The following is a 27,522-nucleotide window of genomic DNA, read 5'->3' as shown; positions in this document are numbered from 1 at the left end:
TTTGCTTTCAAACTGACTGGCACTCAGCCACCCAGTTTTGCTATTCAAAGGGATCAACTTTGCCTTTTGGTTCATCTCCAGATCGGTGTCTTATCCCCTTGCTCCTCAGGCGTGTTTGTGCTGCATGTCAAGGAAGGGGAGAAACCACCTAAGAAACATGGCATAGTTCTGCAAACTTCTGCATGCACAAATTTGGACAGTGGGTGGGGGGAGAACCCCAGAAAATTGCTAGAGCATCTCTTCCACTTTGGAAACAATCCAGAGTGCCAAAATCTCCAGTGTAATTCTGATGGGAATGATTCATGAAACATTTCAGATGCAGCTGTAATGCAAATAAATATATCACATTAAGAAAGGGAGAAGAGCGAAGTCGGAAAGAGACACCAACTTAGTAGGTGAAGCTGGAAGACTTTTTTTCAGCTTGTTCATCCTCAGTGACTTCTTGGGACCAATTTTGATGTGAGCACCACAATCTTGTTTCCAGAGTTTTGCTTGATTTACTGAGAGAGTCTCAAATTGTATCTTTCCCTTGCAAACAAGCCGTACGAGCCATTCAGTTTAACTGGAGTGGAATATATGTGGTTGCTGATTCAATTTTTCACTTACGTTTCATTGATTGTCAGCTAATCTCCCAGAGGCCTGAAGGCAGAGATTGCGGTAATAGCCCAGGCTCTGTCAGCACCAGGACTACATACATAATATTATTTCTCCTCTCAATCCTTTCTCTCCAATTTGGATTTTGAGGTTAGGCGAGGGCTGGTGCAGATTAACCCAGGGGTCACCTTCTCACAATGTAACATCAAGAAGTAAATTTGGACCCCCTGAGGTCCCTGATGCCAATCACGCTGTTTCTTGGCAGACTGGGATGCATGCTGCACTAAATCTTGAGAGATTTTTGCAACCTGAAACAAAAGGAAGTCATCCCGATGATCTGCTTCCCCCCTTACCTCATGCATACTGGATTAAAATGTCTGCTCTCTTTTCATGTGTTGCTGTCGAGAATTTCTTTTGGCCCAAGAGCTGAATTCGCTCTCAGAGGAGCTGTTGGTGCTAGAAGCTAGCAGTGGGCAAGACTGCAGACTGAAGAGGTAGGGGCAAACTATCTGGATTTTAGTTCAAAGTTCTTGCTGCTAGGTATGAAGTAGCAGGAGAAAGGTTTTAATTGGAACAAAAGCCAGCAAACCACCGAGCCATTGGTGACTGGGGGAAAGGGGGGCATGGCCTAGGGAAGGAAACATGGCCAATTGCAGGGTGGCCAAATTCGGATTTCGACCCCAGCTGGGCAATCTGCAGCCCCTGGCCAGATTTCATGCACATGTGGAAGAAGGAGGTCAGTGGGGAAGCCAAGATGAATCGAGTGGTAGAGAGCAATCATTCCAGTCCTCTGGAATGTGTGCCCTGTCCTTCCCCTGGCAGCCTGCTAGACAGGCAGAAAGAGGTTCCCTGAAAATGAGAGAGGGACTGAGAGAGAAGTAGCAGCAGACCTGTGGTTAAAACAAGCAAAGCGGTGCCACACTGTCTCTGTTTTGAAACGGTAGCTTTGTAAATGAGTAAGAATGTGGTGATCTGTATTTGAGAGGAAGGAAGATGGTGGCAGAGGGGGAGAGAAGGGGCTGGTAGGAACTGAGAGAGAGGAGCGGGTGGCTGAGAGAGGAGCAGGCACGGAGAGGGGTGGGAGAAGGGAGCTAGCCCAATACTTTTCTCTCCCAATCCATCCACTGCTGGCATCCAGGCCCTGACAGATGGAGGAAAGGTCTCACTCCTAGGCTGGGTTTGCGGGGCTGGGCTAGGACTGGGGAATTCCCAGAGACAGACAGACAGACTGACTGACTGACTGACTGACTCTCTCTCTCTCTCTCTCTCTCTCTCTCTCTCTCTCTCTCTCACACACACACACACACACACACACACACACACACACACACACAGGGAAGAATCATGTGCTCCAAAAAGGAAAGGTGACATATGAGTGTAATCAAATTGGTTGGAACCAAAGTGCCAGTAAAGACCATGATAGCCCATAATTCTAGCTCTCGCCCCTCCCTGCTGACCCCAATCTCTTTGGTGGTATTTCAGGCATCCCATGAAGTCACGACTGCAGATGAGACAATGCTGCAGCCCACAAAATTGTCACAGCCAAAATTATGATTTCGGCTCTCCAATAAAGTTTTCTGTGTGCACTTGGGAGCAAACAAACAGCTTGAAGTCAAAATGCAGGAAAAAAAAAAAAAACGTCAAGAACCAGGCTAAAATTAAGCTGCCCTTTACGAGAACTGTTGTCAAATGCTCAGGTGCATCAGTCATCCAGAATTGGCCCTCTGCTCTCTCAAGGGTGTCCCAGGAGAGTTGGGAAGAAATGCAAGAGACCAAAGCCTTCTGGAGTTCATTTACCTGCATGTTTACACAAACACCCGTAAAGTTTGGATTGGCTTCAGGAAGGGAAAAACACATCAATTTTTCAAAGCAGGCTGGCTGTTCATCTTTAAGCCTCGAGTTTGAGCAGTGGAAGACTCTTTAATCTGCTGTGGGTAAACAGCTGCCACTCTAAGCTCACCTTACAGGAGTCAATTATTCCTTTCCAAAAGCCTGCAAAAATGGGAATGACAGGCCTGCCGCTTCCCAGATCACCCAGCTGCTTCCTTTTGCCCTTGCCAGTCCAACACAAAGTGCTCAAGAAGGAAACAGGAGACAAAGCTATGGATCCGCTGGTCTGTTGTCGTCTTCTGGTTTCTGTTTTCAAAGGAAGCCTTCAGACTGCACAGTGGTATATGACTCGGGAATGCACAAATCAGCAAAATTTGAGCTGACCAAAGTTGTCTGAATCCCATCTAGAAGCTTATTCCAACTTGAATCCACCTCAATACCCAGGTGGCCTCGGTTTTGTCACCGCTCTGCCCTCTGGAACTCTCCTGTGACCTCCTCTCTTAGGTCACTTTTCCAACTTCAGAGAGGCAGCAGTGTGGTTCTTCCCATGCCGGCTATGAGGGGAGAGGAGTGGATTGCAGAGACTCAACGCTGAGGTTGGAGCGGTTTCTGAGCTCAGATCTTAGAACCCAAATTGTCCCATGGTCTGGGGGCCACAGCTCTAGTATTTAAAGTAGAGTTGTGCAAAACCTGCCTGCCAACATTTAAAGATGAGTCCTTGGTGAAGGAGACATTTTTCTGCCCTTTTGCAGTGGGGAAGAGAATTTCAAAGTGTTTTCTCATAGGTGTTCCATTGACCTTTCTATATGTCAGAGGAGACTGAAGGGATCTTCTGGGTTTTTTTTTTTTTTCCTTTAAAAAATGCCCCATGTGCTGTCATGGTGTGTTTTGTAGAAGGGCTTTCAGCTTCACAACAGTTCCAGAATAACAAGCATTCCAAGGAACTGTACCAAGCTAAACCCCTTCTGTGCACTGTGATGCCGAGACATTTTCCAAGCTAAAGGAAACTGTTCACCATTCTGAAAGCTGTGGTTAATTGAAAACCTTACACAAATAAATAAGAAAATCCCCTTAGATACCTCTTACATGTAAAAACATAAATGGAACACCTGCTCCCTCCCCAGTTTGCCTGAGTCATCATTTTGCCAAAAATGAAAGAATCAGATATTCAGCACAATATTAATTTAAAAAAACCTTTTTATACACTCATTGTCTTGGCTTTGTGGATCTAACAATGAATATTGGGTACAGTCTTCTAGTTAATAGTTTCTAGCAAACAAAGCATCAGCGTTTCCTAAAAATAAAAATTGTAGAGCTCTGTCTATAGAAGGGTTCAAACCTCTTAACAGACAAGATATGAAGCCCTGAATCTGAAGCAAGAGCAGTTCTGTGTGGGCTTATGGCCTGACTGAAGAGCCTCAATGTGGGCCCCCTTTCTAGAGGAAGGGGTCTCCACAGAAGTCAGGGAACCCCAGCATTTACATGGTTTCAGGCACATCCTGAAACCATCTTTATTTTAGCAAGTCGTCTTTGTTTGGCTGGCCACCATTTTGACTGACATTCTGCTTTTAATGTTGTGCTTTATTGTCATTTTTCCTCTTTATTGGACACTACTCTGAGATCTGCACAGAGAGGTATAGAAACGGTGTAAATAACAGAAAAATAAATAAATATAAGGAGAGTCCTGCAGGATTGGACCAAAGGTCCATCTCGCCCGCACAGTGGTCCAACAGGATCGTGACAAGGGTCCATCACATTCCAGCTGCCCACAGGATCCCAGGAGCATAATGTGAGTGCCACAGCACCCTTCGACATGCTCGCCAGCACCCGGTACACATGGGCAGACTGCTTCTGATACTACAGGTAGCACATGGCCAACCACTGAGCACCACCTTCTCCATGAATTTGCCCAATCCCTTTTTCAACACACCCAGATTGCCAGTCAGCACTACAATGCACGGGCACGAATCCCACAGTCTAAGTGGGATTGTGTTTATCTCCTCTGTTCTTACCATCCCACCGATCGGCTTTATGGGGTGGCACAGGTTCCAGCAATATGAGAGGGAGAAAAATATTACCACTTTCTCCACACCATGCATAATTGGGTACACCTCAGTCATGTTTCTTCCTACTTGCCTTTCGCTCATAACTCTCGTGTCTATCCACTTTTTTGGCATATGGAAAGCCTTGCTGGAACAGAGCAGGGTTCATATAATGGCCAACCTGAATGGGAGGCCCACCAGCAGGACCCTCCTACCCATGTTCTTCAGAAAACAGAGTACAGGGCATGCTGGCTATGCCATTGGAAGTGGCTTTCATCCATCAGGCCTAATGACCACTGGCATCCATGGGGTTTTCCAAGAGCTGAACAGGAGTAGAAAGAAGCAAACAAGGGCCACTTACATTGTGTTTGAAGTCACTGGATGGAGAACAACTTGGGGTGCTCGGGGGGGAGTCTCAGGCACGACATCTGAAAGCAAGAAGAAACCAGTTCACAACAGGTAGCGAGAGATGTGTTCATACAAGCAGGGTCAAACAAGGTTTATACAGTCAGCATCCTGTGCACGTTTGTAACAACACCATGAAGTTCAGTGCGGTAGAACACCACCTCATTCCACCGCAACCTGGCCTGGCTCTGAGCACACTGAAGTGCAAACAGCATCTTTGGACTGAAGATGCTCAGCCCTCAGACAGCATCTTGCCTTGAAGACCCCTGCTGATGGTCAGAGCCTTGGATTCACGCTGAAGCACCACCTGTCTCACTGGAGAACCAGCCCACTGGTGCAGTCGAGCTTCCTTGACCCATTCTAGGGCAGTCTGTAGATGTTCTCTTACATGTGCACTTCACTCCTAGGGCACTACAAAGCCTGTGATGCAGTGACACTGTCATTGAAACACACATGCATTTGAATCTTTGGGGTCCCTAAAATAACAGGAACTGGGGGAGTACAAAAGGAGCCAGGGAAACCCATGGAATTTATGTGGATGTTTGGATTTACCTCCTCTTTCAGCATGAACCTCCAAGGAAGCATTATTTAGAATGTCACCTTGAGCTCAATTTGGAGTGGACTCCAACAATGACAGTCCTGATTTCCCCAGCATGCAGCATCTGATGCATCTTGTCTCCGCTCCCCAGCTTCTGCTACAACCGTTTTCTACCTCATTCTTTAGTGTTTGGGTTTGGCAGGCCACTAATTTTGTGAGTCAAGGGATAAGTATCCTCTAGCTCCAGAGTCCCCAGTTTGAGAATCTGACCAAATGCTGTGGACACAGCCCCAAAATGGCTCTGAGGGTGGACGGGTTATTCAAGAGGTGGTGCCAGGGAGGGAAGAGGTTGGGAAGGAAGATGGAAAAGGAAATGAAAAAGCAGAATCTTGATTCACCCAGCTTTCTTCCACCCACACGGACCTTGCCCCTTTCTCTTCCACCAGTGCTGTTTTTCTCCCTGGTCCCTTCCCTATAGTAGCTTTCCTCCCTTCCCTGTCACTACCCTTCTTTTGCTCCCTTCCTGCCTCCAGCCTGGCTCTTTCTCCCCCACTCCCCCATTTATCTTTCTTTTCTTCTCCTCTCCCAGTCTCAAGCCTTGCTATATTTCCCTCTCCCAAAGCCCTGTCTCACCAGTTCTACCCCCTGCCCATTTCTAGCCATTTTCTTTCTCTCTGACTCACTGTTTCTCTTCCCTTCACCCCTTTATATGGCTGTTTCTCCCCACTCTCCACCAGCAGCCTCATTATCTCTGCCCCAACCCCTTGCCTCCTTTATTTATATATTTATTTAATATGAATGTCTATTTTACGGGGGGTGCATGCAATTCAAGTGCACGTTTTCAGTTGATAAAAGGAAGCAGAAAAGGGATGGAACAGACTTCTGATGGTGGAGAAATGGATACAGACTGGAAATAGACAGATCTTTCCTTTGTACACTTTCTGGACTCCACACACCCAACTTCAGATGGTGACAGCAGCTGGAGGTGAGCCTCCAAAAGGGACCTTAATACCCACAGTGAGAGAGATCAGCAGGAACAGAGCAGCTTGCCCCTCTTCACACATTCACTAAGCATCTGAAAAGGACTTAGGCAGAAGTCCCTAAACGGGCCACTGGGGGTACTGAAATGTTTGACTGCCATTAGCAGTTTCACAAAATGGCTGCCTGGGTGGAGAGTTGCCCATTCATAAAATGGATGCCACAGTGGTCAGGACAAGTCGCAAAGCACTCAGTTCCCGGAAGGCAAAGTGGGCAAGACTGATGGACTAACCACTTGACCAAGAACCTAAGAGAGGAGACCTGAGTTCCAAATCAAACACAGAGCCCGCTCTTTTGACATGAAATACAGAAGGTGCTGTAGGACAGGAGTTCTCTCTGCATCAGGCCAGTCTCCCAATTTTAAAGAAGCATCAATGAGTCAATAACAGATAGGGCAGGTGAGGTTTGAAAGCCTGTTGGACGTGCTCAGGCTAGCAGGAGAGGTTGGTTCCAGGGCAGGGTGCTGGGAGAGCAGACCAGATGTGAGGGCCGAGTGAGAGCTGGGTGGCATCCACGGGGAGTGATAGCCTTCCTAGAGAAACGTACCTGGAAAGATGAATTGCTGTTTGTATTTGTAGTAATGTGAAGCTGAAAAGGAGAAAAGCACAAATTAGGGGGACCCGTAATACCTGAGGACCCCAAAGCACCTCTAAAAGTCAGACATGAGCCCTGTAAGACTGAGCCAAGGATACAACACTAATTGCTCGGCGGTTGCCTGATTCATGTTGCAAAACAAACTGGTTTAGTATATAACAAAGAAAAAGCCTATGAATGATCAACACATTATGTAGCCAAATAATCTTTCCAAAGATTCAAATCATTTATAAATTGTAAATATTTGGATAGGAAGCATCAATTCTATGCCTCAGGCACTACCCACTGGCTTTGAAATGTGAACCCTGTCTTGTCTTGCCCTAAAATGGAAGTTTCCATATGCAAGAATGTAGGGAGCAGAGACACTTGAGCCAAGTGGAATCCTACTAGGCTGCCCAGGAAAATGTTATGGATGGAAAACTTGGAGGTTATAAGGGTACAGGTCAGACCAGGGTTTTCTGCCTGGTTATAATATAAGGCACAGTTTCAGTGAAAATGATCAAGCAATGTGTGAGGAATTTGGTTTGAAAAAACCCCAGCAAAACACAAGTTTGTAGAGGTTTTCCTGATTCCATCCTGAAGAGCATTCCAATCCATGTTTGTTCCAGTTTGCGAGCTGCAGGGTTTGGTTTTGTTTTATTGGTTCATTTCGCTCAAAAAATTGGTGTATGTTATAAAGCACATCTTTCATGTGAATTTTTCAAACTGTTCAGAGTGTGCATTTTCATTCTTTCTAGGGGAAATACACATTTCTAATCAGGATTTTTAATTTTTTTTTCACAGCTAAATTTGCATATAATTATGGAAACCAACAAGCAAAAAGCTTTGTCTGCAAGTCCATGGAATCTGGAGGCCCAGGGAAAGCTGATCTGCTGGAAATTTTGTGGGTCGGTTTTATAGAAATCCACACTCAGCTGAGTCCAGTCTTCAGGCATGTGGAGTAACATGACAAACCAGCAGCTCTGCATGCATGAGACCTCTCCTTTAAAGCAATAGGCAAAAAAGCTTTCTGCATGTAAAATCCAAAGAATTATTTTAACAATTCTACAACCTATCTGTTACACCAGTCATTTAACTGTCAAGTCCCTGAAAAATTTAGCTGGGCAGCCATATTTTAATACTCAACTGAGATTGGAAGGTCCTGAGATTAGAAAGCTGGAGGGAAGCATGTTAACTTCTTCCCGCAGCTGGGGGAATCCCAGGCCACTGGGAAGGTGCTTCTTCTGCTTCCCAGGGATGACCTCAAGCCAAAGAGTGGACCAACGTTGGCCAACTGATGTCCAGAGCTGAAGCAGATGCAACGTGCTTGCTTCCCTCTCCTTGCCAGGAAGAACCTGCAACTCCAGTGGCCTGTAGCCCAGGAGTATCATAAGCAAGGAAGGAGGATGATCCAGCCTCAGCCATTTGCCAAATGAATAAGAGCAGGGATGGGTGAACAAGCAACATCTGGAATCACAAAGATTTTGCTTGAATCTTGATTGCTGGTTGTCTTGTGCCTGCTCACTGGTCACACTCAGTGCAACTGGGGAATTGGCACAGCCCAAACAGCGATCAAGTGTGCAATTTGCAGATGTTTCCCCTATTTGATTTGTGGAACTCCTAACTTAGGGAACCCCTGGGAGCAGCAAATGCATGGAAGGAGACTGGGGACCCCCAGCAGACTTCTCATCAACACGTCTAGCGAACGATTGTTCCCAGGATTCTTTGGGGAGCAAGATGTGCTCACTTGTAGCATGTTTCTGGACTGAACTTCACACACATGGAACCATTTAAACAAGGGGTTGAGAACAGCTCTTTCAGTTCATTCCCAAGCTTGGCCTTCTGCATCAAAGAGCAAAGGAGACGTCTTGAGGAAGCTTGTCCATTGTGTTGGCTATGTCAAATTAGGCTCTCTGCTATTCTGGCCATTTCTGGATGAGGGAGTTGCTTTTCCTTCCCTGCCGTGCCTTGACGAGGCCCTCAGCCCTCCAAGTGCTTTCTGACAGCACTTCCTTTCTATTCATTGTTTCCTCCCATTGTCCATTCCAGTTTCCCTGTGTGGATTTTGCACATAAAATCCCCACACTTTTCACAGGCTTCCATCAAAACAAAAAGAAAAGAGCAACTTCCAGCATGACCTCTTGGCTAGCTTGCCTGCCTAGATTGGCCATTCACACCCCATAGGAGGAGAGAGAGAGAGAGAGAGAGAGAATGAATACCAAGCTACATAAAACTTACTAATTTACACATAGAGGTTATAATTCAGAAAGTAGAAGTCCCATTCCAAAAAAACCACAACACATCTTACTATAGCGCAGAAGACTGTGACCAGGTGACATGTGGCTCTTAGTCCAACTTCTGTCCACCTGCTAACTCTTGATGGACAAATTATGGTATCCATACTTCTTTCTTAGGCTTCTTTATGTTTAGACCAGAGATGTACTGGACAACCCTTCAAAGACAGAATTGTCTTCTGCAAGATCTGCAAAACAGAGCTGGTCCCCACACTTGCCTGTCCAACGTTTCAGACAAGCGGCAGCCGAAAATAACCATCTTCCACCTCAGAATCTCCTGGTCCAGATATTAAAAAGGAGAGATCATCCCTTTAGATGAACACAAAAGGATCAGCCTTTTCTCATTGCACAACAACACTGCAAGGATCACATTTCTCAATACATTTCCATTCCAAAGAACCAGGTTCCTAAACTGCCATTTGTAACTGACAACTAGTGAAGCCAACCAGCATACATAATTTTCTGATTCAGAGTATGAACTGTCCTGCATACAGTTCAGCTGCACTTCAAAACAAGCATTTCCCAGAGAAGCTCATAAATGCCAATTTCTTACTTGAATTTGTCCAGCTCATAATGGCTAGCTGCAGTACCGATTGAGACTGGAGCATTATCCCAGGAAACTCGTGAATATCAATCCCATTTTAAATCAGACTAAACAAAATTGCTACTTGTTAGTGGTAGGTGACTCTGCCAGTTCCATTTTCTTTCCCCAGACTGAAGACATTTGCACATTTTGCTAATTTCTTACCAAAACCAAACTGATTTAAATTCCCAACCATCTGCACCAGCCAAATTCAATAGTTACAACTACTACGATTGGAGAAGATCCTAATATACTGTAATGTTCCAGTACTGTAATGTTTGGAAGAGGTGGCAACCCAGATTTAAGACTTGCATGCCTGAATACACTGAGATTCAACTCTAGACATTTAGCATGCAAGTGCTCCAAAGCTGGGCCTCAATCGATGTACCAGTTTCGGTTCCCCTCACCTGATTCTTTTTCTAGAAAATTGCAATTCCTTTTCCCCCCAGATACAGGGAACATCAAAAATGTTGGTACATTCTTATCAAAACTTAAATAAAGCAACATTCTTACCTAACTGTAGCCTAATGAATTGACACCTGGCTCTCACCTCCACTTAACCTGAGTGTTGGGTATAACAGCAAAGAGCAAAAGGTACCTGAGCTGAATTTCTACACGTTCTCCCTCTTGAAATGCAACCAACACCATCTGAAAATGGATGAGGGTTTGGGGTTTTTCCAGGACATGATGAAGGGGTCGATCATTGCACAGTTCCTGGCATTTCTTCTCCAGCTGGTGAAAAATTGCCTGCCTTGCTTACCAGGATCTTCAAAAAAAAAAAACCCAACCCCAGAACAAATAAAGGCCATACATTTTTGCTGGGCCGACTTGTCTGTGGAGAAACCTCTTGAAACAAGAGTGATGAAAAGAATAGCCTTTGTTTCAGGAGGGGGGCGTGGGGGTGAGACAGAACGGGGCAAGAGGAATGGTAGAAACAAATAGATTTGCGGTGTCAATGAGCTGTGTGCAGTGACCAGAAAACAGGGAGATGTTACTTTGCAGGGAATGCTGGAAGTTCCCTTAGGGAGCTTCGGATTATGCTGCATCTAGTTCAGGCCTTCTGGGAACTCATTCCCAGTCAACCTGGAGAGCCCGGGGACTGATCTTGGGACCCACTCCATGCCCAGCAAGTGCCGTGCACTGAGCAATGGCAACTGTAAGTTCTTTAGAACCGTGGGAAGTTTCCTTACAGCAAAGGAGACCATTGGTCCCTCTGGACCAGGTCTGTTGATGCTGAGTCTGCCAGGCTTTCAGGCAGGATCATCTATTAGCCCTATTTGCAGATTCTGAGAAGGAAAACTGAGACTTTTTCCACGCAAAACATGCACTCTAGCACTGAACTATTGGTTCTGCCAGCCAACAATGTTCTAGTTGAACCCAAGAAAGGTCCTACAGTGCTTGGTACTGTTCTGAATTATTTTCCTTCATTGGCTGGTTTCGTAGGATTTCACTCGATTCCATTACAGGCTATGGGTCCTGTTAATGCCTTAGTCCGGGCAAGGGTTTCTTGACTAGGCCCATCATTGTTGGGTTGCACAGTCCTGCCTGGGCTCAGATCTTTTGCATGGGTCTGAACAGTTCAGGTTTCACAAAGGGATTGGCACAGCAGAAAGCCAAGCAGGGTTGTCCGTATATGCTCCGTTAAGAAGCAAAGCAAGACTGAGTTGTAAGAAACAGTTGGGTTGCATTTAGAGCAGATCACACTGAAGTTCTGACCTATATTAGCACCCTGAAACTGTGACATGGGAATGGCTGTGGAAGCCGTTGTCCTTGTGGCTACAGACTGAAGAGTCTGGGACAGCTAAGTCACTTCCCCTGGACCCAGGGGAGTCCAGGGGTCTTTCTGGGAAACAAGTGGTCTGGGAGCCTTGGAACACCTTTCCCTGGCCAAAGCCTTTCCCTAAACTCAGCAGCCTTTCCCTACAAGGCTGATCCTCCAGTCTAGGGGAGTACCCCCGCTTTTTCAGAATATTTGCATCGCATAGGACGCTAGCAACGACTGACACAGAAACAACTTGCACGCTAAAAATACGTCGAGCCGAGGCAACTGCAGCAGATAAAAAGACAGACATCCAACCGCAATCTAAAAGGTCAAAAGCCTGATGAAATAATATCTTTTAAAGTTGTTCACCATGTGGTGACAAATGCTGTAGCAACGTGTTTCATAAACAAGGTTCGCCCCCGCGCCCGGACCAGCCACGACTGGATGCCTGCCTCCGCCTTCCTTTTGGGCTGTTTCTTCATGTACGGCCACCATGAAGTGTGCTGATATGCTGCATTGCCAAATTATACTCACAGCAGCTGGCAAGAACGGTAAACAAAGCGTCCATATAGAAGTACCACAAAAGCACCGCCATAAATACACCCAATGTAGTTCATTATCTAATACGCACAGCCACATCGGTGAGCTAACATAGCCATTACAATTAACATTTCCCTAAAAGTTTTAAAAACATCCCTTTCATAAATTAAACTAAAAATAATACCATCATTTCACTGACTAACCTTTTGCTAACTAATCCCTTATCATTAAAATACTAGCATCTAAAACAACAACAACATGGATATCGAAATGTTACCATGTAAACCAATTAAATCCAAAGTCTATCAGAACATCAGCAGAATCCTAAACCCTACCCCGAGTAGGCAAGCATTGTGAGGGATGAGATGAGATTCCAGAAGCTACCTAAAAGATTATTTCCAAAGTGATGACTCCACTAAAGTTGTGGGGAAAAGATTTTGAGCTCAGACCATGTTCTTTTAGGGGTAAACTTCAAGCAACAAGTGAAACCAAAGTCTGAGATGGCCAGACAGGGCTTGAAGTATGTGATAGTCTCTCTCTGTTGACTATCTGCCACTCCTTTCTCTTTCCACCCACATCTCTCTCCCCTTCTCTGTCTTTCCCTTTGCCCCACATCCAGCAGGCTTCTAGGAAAGGACACATCCAGTTTGTTTGTTGTTTATTTGCAAAGTCATGTCCAACCCATCACGATCCCATGGACAACATCCCTCCACCCAAGCTCACACCCACCACCCCAGTGACTCCATCCAGCCACCTCATCCTCTGCCGTCCCTTCTCCTTTTGCCAGCAATCATTCCCAGCACCAGGCTCTTCTGCAGTGAGTCCTTGGCCAAAGTTTTGAGTTTCATCTTAAGTATCTGGCCTTATAAAGAGCAGTCTGGGTTGATCTCCTTTAAGAATGACTGGCTCATCAAGTTAGCAGGGTATGAACTGACTGCACAAAGAGGACACTTGCAAGTAAGACGAAGGCCACGAGCAACCCACCCTTGGCTTGGAGGACCGAAAACTTGACTCCATGGGAAGCCCAAGCAGCTCAGCCCTTGTGTGGCAGAAACCAACAGTTCTGGCACAGACGACTGGCTGAGCCACTCACGGTGCGCAGCAAAGCTGCTGGTACCTGGCAGGTTGAACTGCTTCTGTTGCCGCGTGCACTGTGGGGAGGGGTGCAGGGGAGACGGCGGGGTGGCGCTGGGTGGCAGTGGGGGAGCTGGAGAGGAGGGCGTGGAGGACGTCGTGGAGGAGGGATTGCTGCTGGAGTCAGGCTGGTAGGGCACTGGGATGTGATCCTGCAAGAGGGAGAGAGAGGACCTGTTGAGCACGCATAGAAGCACCTGTACCCGAGCATGCATGCATACCCAACGTTGCCCCCTTGGTCTCCCCAGATGGCCATGCCCTCTCCTCCCAGCCCCCTCCGATTTCCCCCTGAACACTGGCTGACCCCACCCCAACTTTGGCATCGTTCCTCCATTCCTTCTAAGGTCAACGTGCTTCTGCCACAGCTTAGTTCTGTGCACCGGGAGCTGTTCCAATGACCGGAAGCCCGGCAATTTCCCAACTCATCCTGGACATGAAGGGGAAAATTCCCACCGGTGCAGTGGGAGGTGGAGTATCAGCAAAGCTGCAGCGTCTGCTGTTGACTAGTCTGCCCCAAGGGGAGCCTTGCAAGCACCAAACATTTGGGGTGGGGGAGGGAAAGGGGCAAGCGCCCTCCTGTTCTCCAGAGAGAAAGCCCAAGTCAGCTCGAGTTACTCTCCGCTGATCATTCCTCACGGGCCATTTAACTTAACAGGGTGAGGCTGCCAGATGGGCTTGTTGTGCAGTGCTGCACCGGGCTCACGGGGATCTGCAGGGCTGCTCCCCGCCAAAGGCTCGGCGCTTCCGCAGAGAAGGCTCCCGGTAAGACAGGTGAAGGAACCCATGGGGGCATGAGGGCTGCCTCCGCATTTTGCAGGGCAGGCAAGATCCCCTCCTTCTCGAGGGGCCGCTCTCTTTACCTGCTGATTTGCTTGGGCCCACTCTGCCCAGGAGAATAAGGGAAATACCGGGGCAGAAGCTGCTCCTCTTGCAGCTAGAAAAGAGCAGGTGAATGGACCCCTAAAGCAAGGAGGCAGGGCATGGAGAGGCGGCTTTGGGAGCCACTTGTGAGCCTCTTCTTTGGATGTGGGTCACGGCAAGTGCCCAGCAATGCTGACTCTTGAGGCCTTATCCCAAGCGTGGGAAAGCCCGCTTCTCTTGCTAGCGGTCTCACAGACCACATGCTCATGACGGACAGGGCAAATGCCAAGACTGGTTGGGAGAACGGTTCATCTTCTCCTCTTTCTGTGCTCTCCTCTCTCCCTTGCTGACACTCCCGCTTCCTCTTCTCCTTTCCGCAGGTTGCAAGGAGAGACAGACAGCCCCTTCCAGAGGTCCAAATGGACCACTTGCAGAGCTTCTGCTGTTGACCCAGGAGATTCACACAGTCCACGGTCTGCACTTCGCACACGCATGCCTTAATTAGTTCCACCTGCATACACTAATCTGTGAGGGCTAATACATACACACTCCAAAGTGTCTCTGTTCACATGCACCATTTAGGATGGGGAAATTGCCAGGAATTTGGCTTTCAGGACCAGCAGAAGCATCCTGCCTTATGCATTCAGTATCTCTGGAGCACAAGGTCAAATTGCACATGACACTTCGGTTTTCTTTTATCCCTAACAGACAAAAGCGCACAGTGGAAAGGGAGTGACATGCCAGCAACTGCACAATGCTTTTCACAGCAAACCACTTGTTTGTCTATCCCTGCTGGACGGATGATTTCTTAAACTCAATTTATAAATAAAAGAGGGGATGATGGGAGCCTACATCGCGGCAACATCCATTTGAGACTCAGTTTTGGACTTCTAGCATTGGCCTTTGCTCTTTAGCCACTTGGAAAAGCAAAAGACTCACAGGAGAACTGGTACAGAGCGCAGCTAGAACAGAAAGCCTGGATGAAAAGTTTAAAAGCAGACGTTCGTTCAGTCTTAACACATTTTGGAAATTAAGGAGTTTGGAAGCAGCTACTGGGGTGGGGGAGAAGCAGTTTGTATAAATGCTGCACAGGTGGAATGCAAATATATGCAAATAAGACCTATAGCATGTGTATATCAGGGCACTCTATTCTGAGATAATGAAGACTCTAGCAAGCAGTTTCCTCTACAATCATGGCTGACAAAAGTCTGCTTCTTCTGCTTAATTCCTCCAGCTTTAAGTTTTAATTACAGGAAATACGGAGGGCTGAGTTTGCCCAAAGGAGTATGAAAAAACCTCTTTCCTCAAGGGTCCACTGCAAAACCAATAAACACACTTCTGTCAGGCCAGAAAATTTGTCCATGGAGCCCAAAGCCAGGGGATAATGGGATTTGTAGCCAGAACCTCTGGGAGATATTATGTTTCAGGAAGGCTCGGCTACTCTGACGGGACACAGTTCAGGAGGTTTTGCATACAAAGCTTGCATTTTGTCCATGAAGTGCTGCCTCGTGCCCTCTAAAGCTTGGGTTGTTAGTCCTCAAGCTTGAGACCTGTCTGAAACTGAAACATGCATCTGGAGAGCCACTGCTTCTGCAAAAACAAAAACAAAAAAGTAAATATTGCTATGGTGACAGGACTGCTGGGGCAATCCGCAGTAGGTCACGCCATGATGTTTCTCTGCTCAGTTTAAAAAAAAAAAAAGCTGCAAGACATCTATGTTAAAACATCCTGTTGTCTTTGATGGTTTGGGCCCTGCCCCCTGTGCCTTTGCTGCCATCCCCCTCTGGACCATGGCCTGCAGCTTCTCCAACCTGGAGCTTGGCCCCTCACCTGAGAAAGGCTCACATCCTCTCATCACCTCTGAGTGACAGGATGCCAGTCCGGGGAGCGGGGGGCGTTCTTTCCTCACACCTGATTCCTCTCTCTCTCTTTTTTTCCCCTTTTAAACTGGAATGATTAAGAACTGAATTAAGGACTCCCTGCATGAAGATCAATGCATCCCACCCATGGGGTTTAGTCCTCATCACACTGGCAACACTGCTGCACGGGTAGCCCAGAGATGCTGTTGAAAACAGCAGTGAATATCTTTCAGCGGAGGGTCTGAATTCAATGTCACAGGAGCTCGTCAGGGTTGCATTCCAGAGAATGGGGCAGCCAAAGGCAACAGGGATGAGGAACAGGCCACAAGAATGCCAGGCCATTCCAGCTGAAATTCTTACCATCTGCCGCTAAGGCTTAGGAGAGCCATGCCCATCTTCCAGAAGAGAAGTGGGCGGAAGTAGGACTCCACGGGAGGCTGGCAACCTGAGCATCCTTTTCCTTCACTCTACACTTTACAGGAGTTATCCATGGCACTGAACCTATAGGGAGTGGCTTTCAGAACAGCTGCAATAAAGCTCAAAAGAAAAGCTGCTCTGGATGAGGTGCCCAATGACTTGAAGTCATGCGCATTGGATCAGTAGCTCAAGGCACAACTGAGGAGCAAGCAGAATCACCCACCTGCCCTACAAAACCCAGGAAACCCCTCAATGAGAGGCAGTTAGAAGAAATGGGATGATGCCAAGGAAAGGGGCAGGGCAGCTGCAGGGACCCCAGGAGGGCTGGATTGGATTGGTCCACCGACTGGAGGTCCCCCACCCCTGATCGAGGGCCACTTACCCCCCATTAATGCATGATTCTGTACATTACCCTGACATCATTGGTTGCCATTCCTAGGGCTGGAAATTGCACAAGTCATAATGGGTAAAATGATGCAAAATGACCTCCCAAGGTACAGAAGGGGGGAGTTCAACATGGAGGTGCCCCTTCAGGGGTACCCCCCCCCACCCATAAGAATATGTGAGGAATCCAGATTGGAGGTGGGAATCCTTTGTCTTTCCTCAGCTCAGCTCCTTGGGCTCCAAGGTGCTTTCTCTGTTCCCTGAGTCCAATCCATGCTGAATGTTCATGTGGGCATCCAACAGAAAACCAGTCCAGGCTGGGTTCTGCATACCTTTTGCAAAGGACTGGGGCATTTGAGTATTTTGTGCAAAGAATTACATACTCTGAAGCCACTAGCAATTTCAAACATGTGCAGATTCGATCCCAGCTTGGCTCCCTTCCTGGCCAGGGCCGAATGTGGGAATGAAGTCTGGTGAGGACCAGAGAGCCAGAGCCTCGCCTGGCCTTTGCATCCCAAAACACCCCCGTCATGCACAACGTCTACCTCTGCCCCAAGGGCCAAGTCCGAGGGATGCTCTTTCCTCTGCTTGCCCCCTCTGGGGACCCTGCTGGATTCCTCTTCTGCCGAGGTTGCTGCTTACAAGCCCCCACCCCAACCCCCAACCAGTTTGGATTTAGCATTGGCCAGATTTGCTGAAATATATACCAGCCCCTTTGAGATTTGAATTGGCAGGCATGGCTGGAAACCCAGAGAGCCATCTGCAAGGCTCTGGCCCAGCAGATGGCTGAACAGACCAGCAAGTAAACTGGAGGATGCAATCGCAACGCAGGAAAAGAAAAACTAGCCAATTTCCTTTCCCCGCCCCTTCATTTTGTTGCAGTTGCTTCGGTTTCCATGGCAGGCAAGGATCCGCTTTCTTCCTTGCTCCCTCCTTTCCCTTCAGCTTCACTAAGAGGCATAAACAGGGATCTGGGCTGAGGGCACATACATCCCTCCCGGTGGACTGGGAGACAGTATCTAGTCACAAAGGAGGACAGCCAAATTACTTTATCTGGGCTGATACCGATGCCACGAGCTCATTCAAAAGTCAGCTCCTGCTCATTTCCACATGGATCTGCATTTTCTTATATTATATTATGGTAAAACGTGCTTTTTACAGTTTGCATTGTATAGTATAAAACATTTTATTTTTTGTTAAAGAGGACTAAATGCATGCAAAGGTGATCTTTCAGGGAGCCTGTGTGGGGTGGCAGAGACAGTCCTGGACTAGGGTCCTGGTCCCCCCCCCCCCTTAGTCATGAAACTCAAAGGGTGGTTTTGGGCCAGTTCTTCACTCTCAACCTAACCTGCCCCACAGGGTGGTGGTTGCTGTTGAGGAAAATAATTATGCTATGCAAGCTGCCTTGCATTCCTCACAGGAGGAAAAAGGGTGGGATATAAATGCAATGTAACAACAACTAACACATTTTGTTTATTGTATTAATATCCCTCTTTCTGCACAAAGCTTACACCATGCTTATCCTCTCCATGTTATCTTTACAACAACCCTGTGAAGTCAGTTAGACTGAGAATCAGTGCCTGGCTCAAGGTTACCTAGTAAACTTCAAAGCAAAGACCAGAACCCAGATCTCCCAAACCTAGTCCAGTACAATAACCAGTATAACAGACTGGCTCTCAAAAATAGCATCTTTACATGCATGTTGGTCCCCTTTTGAAGGAAAAAAAAGCACATCACAACAAAGTTCAGAGAAAGACAACATTGGAAGCATCCATTTGACAATGATGCATCATGTCAGCCTGTATCCAGTGTGGATGACCTGAAATTATTTGGCCATGCTAGACTAGGTAAAACACTTACGTTGCTCTTGGTAACAAAATATGCAATCAATTTCATCTGAAGGGCTGCCTACACCTTATGCCATTTCAATAGCAGCCTCACCTATTCCGATTTGGACACAGGGACTGTCTTCTGTCCAGTTCATAAAAAACCCATAATAAACTTGGTTTGTAGCTGGAGCTAGATTTGCACAGCCCTGATTGGCCAGGACTTAAAACAACCAAAGGTGTTTCTACCCCTTCTCCAAGCAGAACTTGGCAAGGACCGTGATGGCTCTCCTGCTTCTTGACTTGGATTTTTTTATAATGAGGCAGGGAAGATGAAGGATGGAAGAAAAGAACGCACCAAACCAGAAACAGTTCAAAGAAGCACCGACACTTAAAAAGAAGATCTAAACCAGAGTATACACCATGAAAGGAGAGGTGAACATATGTATTCCAAAAATCGCGTGTGCATTCTTTGAAGAGAAAGGCTGGGTAAAGAAGCGGAAAGGAGAACCTTTCAGAAGCAGGAACACGTACACCTGCTTCAGTTTCCATGTACACCTTTATGCAGCCTAAGATCAAACTTGAGTTGAATTGTTACAGGCAATTATATCAAGTAATCCTATACATTTCAATTCAGATTTAAGTCTCACTGAGGGCAAATTTTAATGGTGGAGTAGAAAAATTAAGGACATGCTTATTTTTTCTGTGGATAATTTGGTTCAGGCCTGTGAGAGTTTTGACTGGGTTAAACATGGTGGCAAGCAGGATCTGGGGGGGGGGGCAGTTAATTTATTGCCCCCCCCCAAAAATTCAAGTATGAAGTGTGAAAGAGGAAGGAAAGTTTTGCCTCTTTTTCTCCCCTCCACCCCACCAAAAAATTAAGTAGGGTGGACACTTGCAGTTAGAAAAGTTCACCCCATTATTAAAGGTCATTCCTTCAACACTCACTCACAAACCCTATATGATTGGGATTACATTATTGTGATCCTATTATTATTACATTATTATTCTGTCCCCATGATGTGCTATTGTTCTTATTAGCCAGATGTTTGACAAACATGACTTTGGCAAAGGGAGATACATTGATGAGAAGTTATTTGGCAGTAAGGGGCCCGACCCATAAAGCCTTTCTGATTCTTAATTTTCCAAGCCCTGACTTTCTTGGATAGCCTCCAGTTGAACTTTCAACGCCCAGTTAATGAAAAATGCACCAGCAGCTGCCAGGACCTCGTTGGAACTTGCTGCCTCAAAAGATATTGGCCCAGCATTCTCCACCCCTGACACTTTCGTGTGTCGGTTGCTGGCAAACAGTTCGACCCAAATCCGCAAAGCAGATCATCCGTACCCGCCGTTCCCTCTCCAAATTTCAGCTCTACCATCAAAAGCCACAGATGAGACTGTTGGTAGCAACAAAAGCAGATGTTTAAAGCTGCTGTAATTCAATAACACAACTGGAAAATCCACTTTGGCTGAGATGCATAAGCGCATAAAGTGGGCTTCTCTTTCACTTTTTCAAGTGTTTGTGTAAAGTAGGACTGGGCAACATGTGCCCCCAGCTTCAGGCATGACTCAGACCGCATGGCTAAAATTTGGCAGGGCTGCTGCAGCAGGAACATGGTCTGCAAGGAGGGCAGTGCCTTCTGGGACCACCAGGGATGTTTGGCTATGACATAATAGCAATGAGCAAAAATGCTGCATGTTCTGACCAGGTTTAACTGAGGTTCTGAGGAATGCCTCTGGTGCCAGTCACATGGCATAGACACATGCATCCTCGGAGCATTCGTTTTTTCCAATTTAAACAAAAGCAACAAAAATCCTACCAGGGTTCTTTTTAAATGACACAACCAATAATTAAGCAGATGTATATGATGAGCGCTTGTGCCTCGGCAGGTGTGGAACTGAGGGAGAGCCAGCTTGAAACACTGGGAAAATGAAAGACGTGAAATTCAGAACCGGGTTCAGAGTAAGTCCATGTACTGTATCAGGAGTTTTGGAGAAATTTGTTTCAGCTCAGAAATCACTTGCCAATGCTCCATTTGCTACCCAGAATGTGAACAGGCGTACGAGTTCTCTGAAAATGTTTGAAAATTCCTAAACCTTCTATGGGATTTGAAAAATACACACTTAAAAAAGTTCTGTGAAAAGAAACGTTTCCTTTGATCTGTCCTGATCCCCCTGCCAATCAGTTTCATGAGATGAACAGGCACTCAGTTATCAGGAGACAGGAGGAAAATATCTCTATACCCACATTCTCTCCGGTCTGCATATTTTTGTACACCTGTCTAAGTCCAAAGCTTAGCTTCAGTCTAACACTATAAGTTTTCCCCTCTTATAGGCCCCCAATCATGTGACCCCCAGTCATAAGCTTTCCCCTCTTATAGGCCCCCAATCATGTGAGACCCCCAATCAACACTCACCTTGTTGATTTTGTTGGTTTTAGGAAGGGTCTGGCTGATGTGCAGATCCGAGTATCTGGGGGGCTTCCGCAAGGGGTTGTTGATATCACATGGCACAGATTCTGTCCGGACTAATCTTGCTGGATTATAAAAAAAAGACAAGGTGGAGAAGATTAACAGGAATAAGATCAAGACTTTGACACAGCATAGTTCAGAATCTAAAGGAAACCTTCCACTGAAGCGCCAACATCCTATTAGCTCCATCCTTAATTACAAAATAGACTTTGTTTTGTAGTTAAGCTACTTCTGATTTGCATAAACATAAGAAGGTGCCTTATGCTGTCATCAGACAATTGGCCCATCCCTCCCAAGAAGAGTCCAGTCTGGCTAATGGTGGCCATGCAAGGTATGAAGCAGGGGTCTGTCCAAGCTGTGCTACTCACAAGTCTTTTAATCAAGGACACTTGGAAACTAACTGTGGACCACCTGCAAGCAGGGCCTCTTCTCTACCACATCTTTTCTGCCAACCTCTTCTGGGACTCTCTCCAATCAGACCAGCCCCAGCTGAACTGTATTTCCAAAGCCATCTTGAATCAATTGAGATGCACTTGCAGGCAACATTCTTGGGACTGAAACACCTCATCTGGAATTGTTCCTGTGTGCTTTTTGAAGGACTGAGCACATGGTCAGGAGCTGCATTTGGTGCAGCCTCTCTCATTCTTTGATCCCATCTTATCTGTCCATTTATGTGATCCTTGGCCATGCTAGTTAGCAATAATAGAAGCTGAGTCCCCAAATGCTGGTGGTTTGCAAGTTTGGAGAAGTCTGCCCGAGTGAACTGCTGGGGCATAATGGCACCTGAGACAGAGACTGACTTGGTGTTAAGGACTGCTAAGTCTGGAACCAAAACCCCACGGGTTGCTGCTGCTCAGCCTCACTGACTAGCCCCACAAGAGCGCGAAGCTGTAGGCTTCCTTGGCCAGGAGAGCAAGTTCTTTCTAGTGAAGGCTGCCTCTTACAGTGAGCAGCTCCTTAACTCTCAAGCGCAGTGCTGCTCCAAGGGCAGATGAACCTTCTGGATTGTGTCCATTGCTCACACATTTGAACCAGTTGTTCTGGTGTTGTATTTCTTTGCCCTTTAGGAACACAGACCCAAATGCCTTCTGCCGCTGGGCTGTCACGACATGATTCGTGCAAGATCTTTTCCCTTTTTTTCCACACTCCGTTGCAGCCTTCCTCTTCACAAATCATGTTGTGCCATCAGCTCATTGGCTGCCCTTTCCAGATGATTAATTCATATGTCAGACAGTCAAGTCATAATGCAGGCTGCTGCGAACGTTCCCGTCTCCATTGTGCAAATTGACCACTGCTGCCAAGTATCTGCTCCCCCTTCCTTTCAGGCAGTTACAGGCCCAAGCTGGGCCCTCATTTCCCACCCCGTGACTCCTAGTTCCATAGGCACTTTTGAACCTGCACAAAATATATCTAGTTACAACAAATCTCTTCTCACTGTCATGTGAAACTTTCCTCAATTACCTTCATGCACCATGCTGTTGCTTCTGCATATATTTTGTTTTTTCTAGATGCCCCTCATTCTAATGGTACCAAACCTTTGTTTTCTCTATTGGATGCACTAAGAACTGAACCTCTTCCTCTGCTTCTATATTTAGATTTCAGTCCTACATATACTTACTCTAGAGGAAGCCCCATTGAACCCCAAAATATTTACTTCTATGTAGACATACATAGGCTCGTGGTGTTAAGGGCATCTGGTTCACCCTGGCTGATTTTAGTTGACCCTTCTGCACTTTTGCTGTACTTTCCCTTCTTTCCAAATATCCACCTCTCAGTTGTAAGCATGTTGGAATTTGGTTGGGTTTTAAAATTCTCTACAGCAATAATAAGATAAAGAGGAAGAAAAAGTCAAGCAGAGGAGAAGATGAAAAAGAAGGGAGAGGAGAAGGCATCCTCACACCCAGAAGTGAGAACCTGACTTTCTGGAAGTGGTGACATTCGGGACGGACCACGGCGATGCTTCATGGATTATCCAATTAGTCATAGGGCAGCCCACAGGCTGCGGGCTTTCTCAGAAGAATGCAAGGACACTGTCTATGGGAAACATATCCAGGAAGCTAAGAGGGGATCTTTGTGCTTTCCTGAAAGGACTCTGAACGCCTTCCCTTGCTCCGTCCACAACCCAAGTTTCCAACTGCACCAGTGGAGTATCCACGCACCACCAGGTAGTTCTCCCTCCGGCTTTGGCAGCTCAGTTTTTGTCTCTCTAGACTCCAGTTCCCAGTCCAAGAACATATTGTCTTACTTGAACAGACTCTGGAATGGTTCTGGCTAAACAGCCTCCCCATTGACTCTCTCTGACACGGAAGAGCTTTGTGCACTATTCAGATTGGACTTCTCCCACAGAGGGCGCTACATCTGCAGTTGCCTGTGACTCAGCAGCAATACTGAGGAACTACTGCGAATCCCAGACTTTGACCATTGGCAAGAACCTCTCCATATTCATGAAGATGGGACATGTCTCCCCTTTACCTGGACACTGATGGCTGCCAAAGAGAAGCCCGGGAGCAAGTGCCAACCACTGCAGAGCTCCCCTGCAATGCTCTCAATGTCTTAGATCTTGCCACTGAAGGCCTCTGATTAGACACAATAAGCAGCTCATTAAAAGCATTTAGCAAACACAAGTATTCTCAGCAAAGGTGTATTTAGCAAGCAGAAAACAGCAGCAGCCTCATTAGAGCTAAATGAAATGCATATTTCTGAGTCTGGGTTTTCAAGCATCCCCCCTCCAGGTAATCACTTTCACATGGGGAACACTTTAATGAAAAGGCAAAGCTGTTCCTGGTGAGAGAAGCTCCCCTTCTGGGGCCTATGACTCTTCCTCTCCATATGCATGAAGTATTCACCTGCGGAGAAGCGAGCAGACTTCTTTTTGGCAGAGAGCAATGCAAAAGCAAACCTCCACCTGGCTGGCTCTGCGCTTTCATGTAGCAAAGAGAGACATATCTCAGACCAAGAGGAACATGAACCAGAAGAGACTGCCTGGAAGTTTTCCACTGATATCATGGGCCCAGGACCTGCTTCCCGTCATTGTGGAAGGAAGCCACAGATTCAGAGGACCATTCAAGTGGGACAGGAAATTGTCCTCCGAGCCAGCCTGAGATGTCTCTCCTGTCAGGGAGAAGATGACAACCCAGGAGGAGGAGATGATCAGAAGAAGAGCTTCCCTTCTTGCTGCCTCTCTGTACAATTTCAGAGTGCACTGCTGCTCCTGGTGAGACGGGTTTCCCTTCTGGGGCCTGTAAGGCTTCCTCTCCATGCTCTCCTAAGACAAGGGTGCTGCCTCATTTGTTGCTGAGCACTACTTTAGCCTGAGCTCTGTGGAGCGCTATTATGGGTGAGATCCAAACCAGATGTAGCAGCAGGTTGTGTTCCTCACATGCAAAATATAAGCAGCATGGAAAATACTGAGTGGTGCTGGGAGCCAGACAGGGTTGTCCATCTGTTGCTCCAGCAAGCAGCCGACTGAGGCAGGACTTTATGTATGAGTCCGACTTCCTTTAGGCTAGTTGACCCTTCCTCCACACTGACTGAGGTTCGCCTCTCGAAAGGGCCTGGCCTGTTTGTGAAGGCATCTCTTCATGTCAAGAGAACAGCAATGCAAGCTCCTTGGACAGCTAGGGAGATGTGCTTTCAAGATAATCAGGTGCCAGGCGGTGGAATCCTTTTTGTGCCTTTCTATGCTCAATCGCCCTTCCTGAACCATTAATGCTGGACTCTGCTTCTGATCCCAATGGGTTGGGTTTCTTACAGATGATTCAGGGTACTGGTCATTGGCATTCTCTGGCCTTTGGAGAAAGCCTTGCCCTCCTATGGCTCCAAGCAGTTCAGCCCAGATGTCCCAGCAAAGCATGGTTGCTCCAGAACTGCAGGAGTCAGTGCCTACAGTCCTTTAACTGAAAAGGCATTTTCCACTGAGGGTGGAGCCAAGCAGTGGTTCTATTTCAGGCTCCGTCTGGGGGTTGCCTGGCGCGAAGCCACATTCGAACCAAGATGTCAGCTCTATCCCCCTGCGAGCTGTCCAAGATGCTCTCTGCATCCCAAATTCTTGCCTCCCTCCATCGAAAGGGGAACATTGCCCTAGTTTGCTTCACCTGATTCTGCCCTGCTGGAACCTGAACTCAAGCCACAGATGCCTCGCTTGACCAGAACTGTTACAGTGCCATGGCAGTTACTTGGAGCAGAGCCACCAGTAGCCTCAGGACCCATCAAGGGGAGCCTGCGAACACACACCCCTCCATCTCAAGACCAGCAGCTTGGAAGGCACCCCCATTTATGCAACTTGAGGCCCACCATGAGCTTCAGCGAAATGACCTTTAAGCATGAGATGGACAAGTATCTGTCTTTTTTCTTTACCAGTGTGGCTAACCTCTCCCTCAAGAGCATGCCTGAAAAACACATTATGCCATGTCACAGTTCTATTGCAGTGGAATTTTTAAAAAATCAAAGACAGACAGACAGACAGATGGACTCCCACCAACCCACACTTAGTAAGGCCATTTCTCCCTCCAAAAACGTAGAGTTCTCTGCATCCTCTACCTAAATTATATTGAATCTCTCCCTTTTATGGGTGATAAATGGCCACATGAAAAGGGATATTCAGCCCAGCTTTTAAAATGCATGCAATCGAAGTGCTCCCTTCTAAATTTGTGAAAAAGCAGACACGGTGTATAAATGGGAAGTCATTACTGCAGGAAGACAAGAGAATGAGGTAAAGCAAGGCAGCGACATTAGACACCCCAGGAGGTGCAATGCGATGCAGTTGCTCAGAGTGCCAAGACAGAAGCAGCTCTGGTAGGAAAATTGCGTCCTCCATTCTGGGCTAGAGAAACCATGGGGAGACTTCAGACTCTTCATGGGAGCAGGTCTTACCTCCCCGGTGGATGATCAGCAGATGACATGGTGGGGCCTCTTTGGTGCATTTATTGTGGCACTTGAGTCTGAGAGAGAAGTGGAGACAAAAGCACTCAGAGAGGCGGCAGCTGCGATGGTTACGTTGTCAGACTGGGAGGGGGCTCAGCCCGAAATCTGCACGAAACCCAGGAGGGTCGCTGGATGACCCTGAACCAGGCCATAGATCTGTCTCAGAACCCAACGGTTAGGCTACAGTGCTTTCCAGGCACACTGTGTTTCTGTGCTTTGTGCTGTAACAGGATTCCAATATCCCAAACCTGGGTGCAAAATCCCAGCTCAGTTTTATGCATGATGGTTAGATACACTGAACTGCCTTGCCATGAGAACCAAAAACAAGCACAGCTGCTCCAGGCTACAAAGTGTATGTGATCTGTTGCCCCATGTGGGTGTTTTCCGACCTTTCAATTGCCCTGTGACCAAGCCACATGTTGGCCTCTGCAACTTTGGCACAGTCCCAAGCTTTGTAAGATCCTTTGTTCTGAGGTAGTAGATACCAAGAAGCCTGCACTGACCCCTCTCAAGGAGAGGCCGACTCTGATCCAGAGCAGCTGGATCATGAAGAATTATATAGGCACTGTCCATGGTGCTGAATCCATACCCCAAATAGGTTCACCACCATGGATAGCTATGCTCAAAATAAAAGTCTTCAGTGGCCAGGAATCACCACCATCAAGTTATCTCCATGGACAAAAATGTCCATGTATATACCTGAACACAGATGTGAGTTGCACATGTATATACCTGAACACAGATGCACAAGCACATGAGTGACGGACCTTGTAGCTTCATACCTGGTTTTTAAACCTCCCAGAACCATCAGTCATTGGCTGTTGATTACAGAATGCTGCAACAGATTGACTTTTGGGATGATCCAAAAGGGTCCTTTTTGTGTGCTTGTGTCCTCTGTCTGCAAGTACTCACTCTCTTTAACTCCGGACATGTCATGGTGATGGCAGCTGCCAGAAGAGACACTCCCACTGGTTCCAGGTGGAAGCCATTTACAGCATGAGTGGGCTTCACCTCTAAGCACCCGACTATCAGCTATGCTGGCTCACAGGGACTGACAGCCAAAACCTCTGGAGAACTATCTTCTTCCCACCCCTTGTTTAGAGACCATTTGGAGAAGACCTTTGGTGTACTGGCTCCCCCTCTGAGGAGTTTGCTGCCACTGGATGTCAGGTAGGTATTAACACGTACTATTTATACCACCTGAAGATCTCAGGGTTGATTTTAGGGAAATTGCAGGGTCAGTACATCTGGAGTAGAACAGGAAACAACCCTCATGATCATGGTTGTCTCCCCCACCAGATTTCTTGCTTGGTTTTCCATCTCTTGCAAATGTATTTTTTATTCAGCCACATTTCTCACCGCTTGTGTAAGCTTCTATTGGCATAATGTAATTGTAAATATTTTGGACTGTGCATTTTTTTCTTTATAGTGCATCACTCAGGAATAGT

General features: G+C 46.9%; 1 protein-coding gene across 1 annotated transcript in view; it reads right to left on the bottom strand.

Moving 5' to 3' along the window:
• Positions 1-27,522, bottom strand: part of KSR2 (kinase suppressor of ras 2) — a 154,162-nt gene that overhangs the window by 53,497 nt on the left and 73,143 nt on the right. The window contains exons 7-11 of the mRNA XM_044448941.1: positions 26,024-26,091; positions 21,098-21,222; positions 13,317-13,485; positions 6,994-7,035; positions 4,828-4,894 (exon numbers count right to left, since the gene is read on the bottom strand). Coding sequence (XP_044304876.1) covers positions 4,828-4,894; positions 6,994-7,035; positions 13,317-13,485; positions 21,098-21,222; positions 26,024-26,091 — 471 coding nt within the window. The remainder of the gene's footprint in view (positions 1-4,827; positions 4,895-6,993; positions 7,036-13,316; positions 13,486-21,097; positions 21,223-26,023; positions 26,092-27,522) is intronic.

The sequence above is a fragment of the Varanus komodoensis genome, unplaced genomic scaffold (assembly GCF_004798865.1).
Source record: "Varanus komodoensis strain SLA01 unplaced genomic scaffold, ASM479886v1 scaffold56, whole genome shotgun sequence".
NCBI lineage: Eukaryota > Metazoa > Chordata > Lepidosauria > Squamata > Varanidae > Varanus > Varanus komodoensis.
This window is presented reverse-complemented; position numbering and strand designations above follow the sequence as displayed.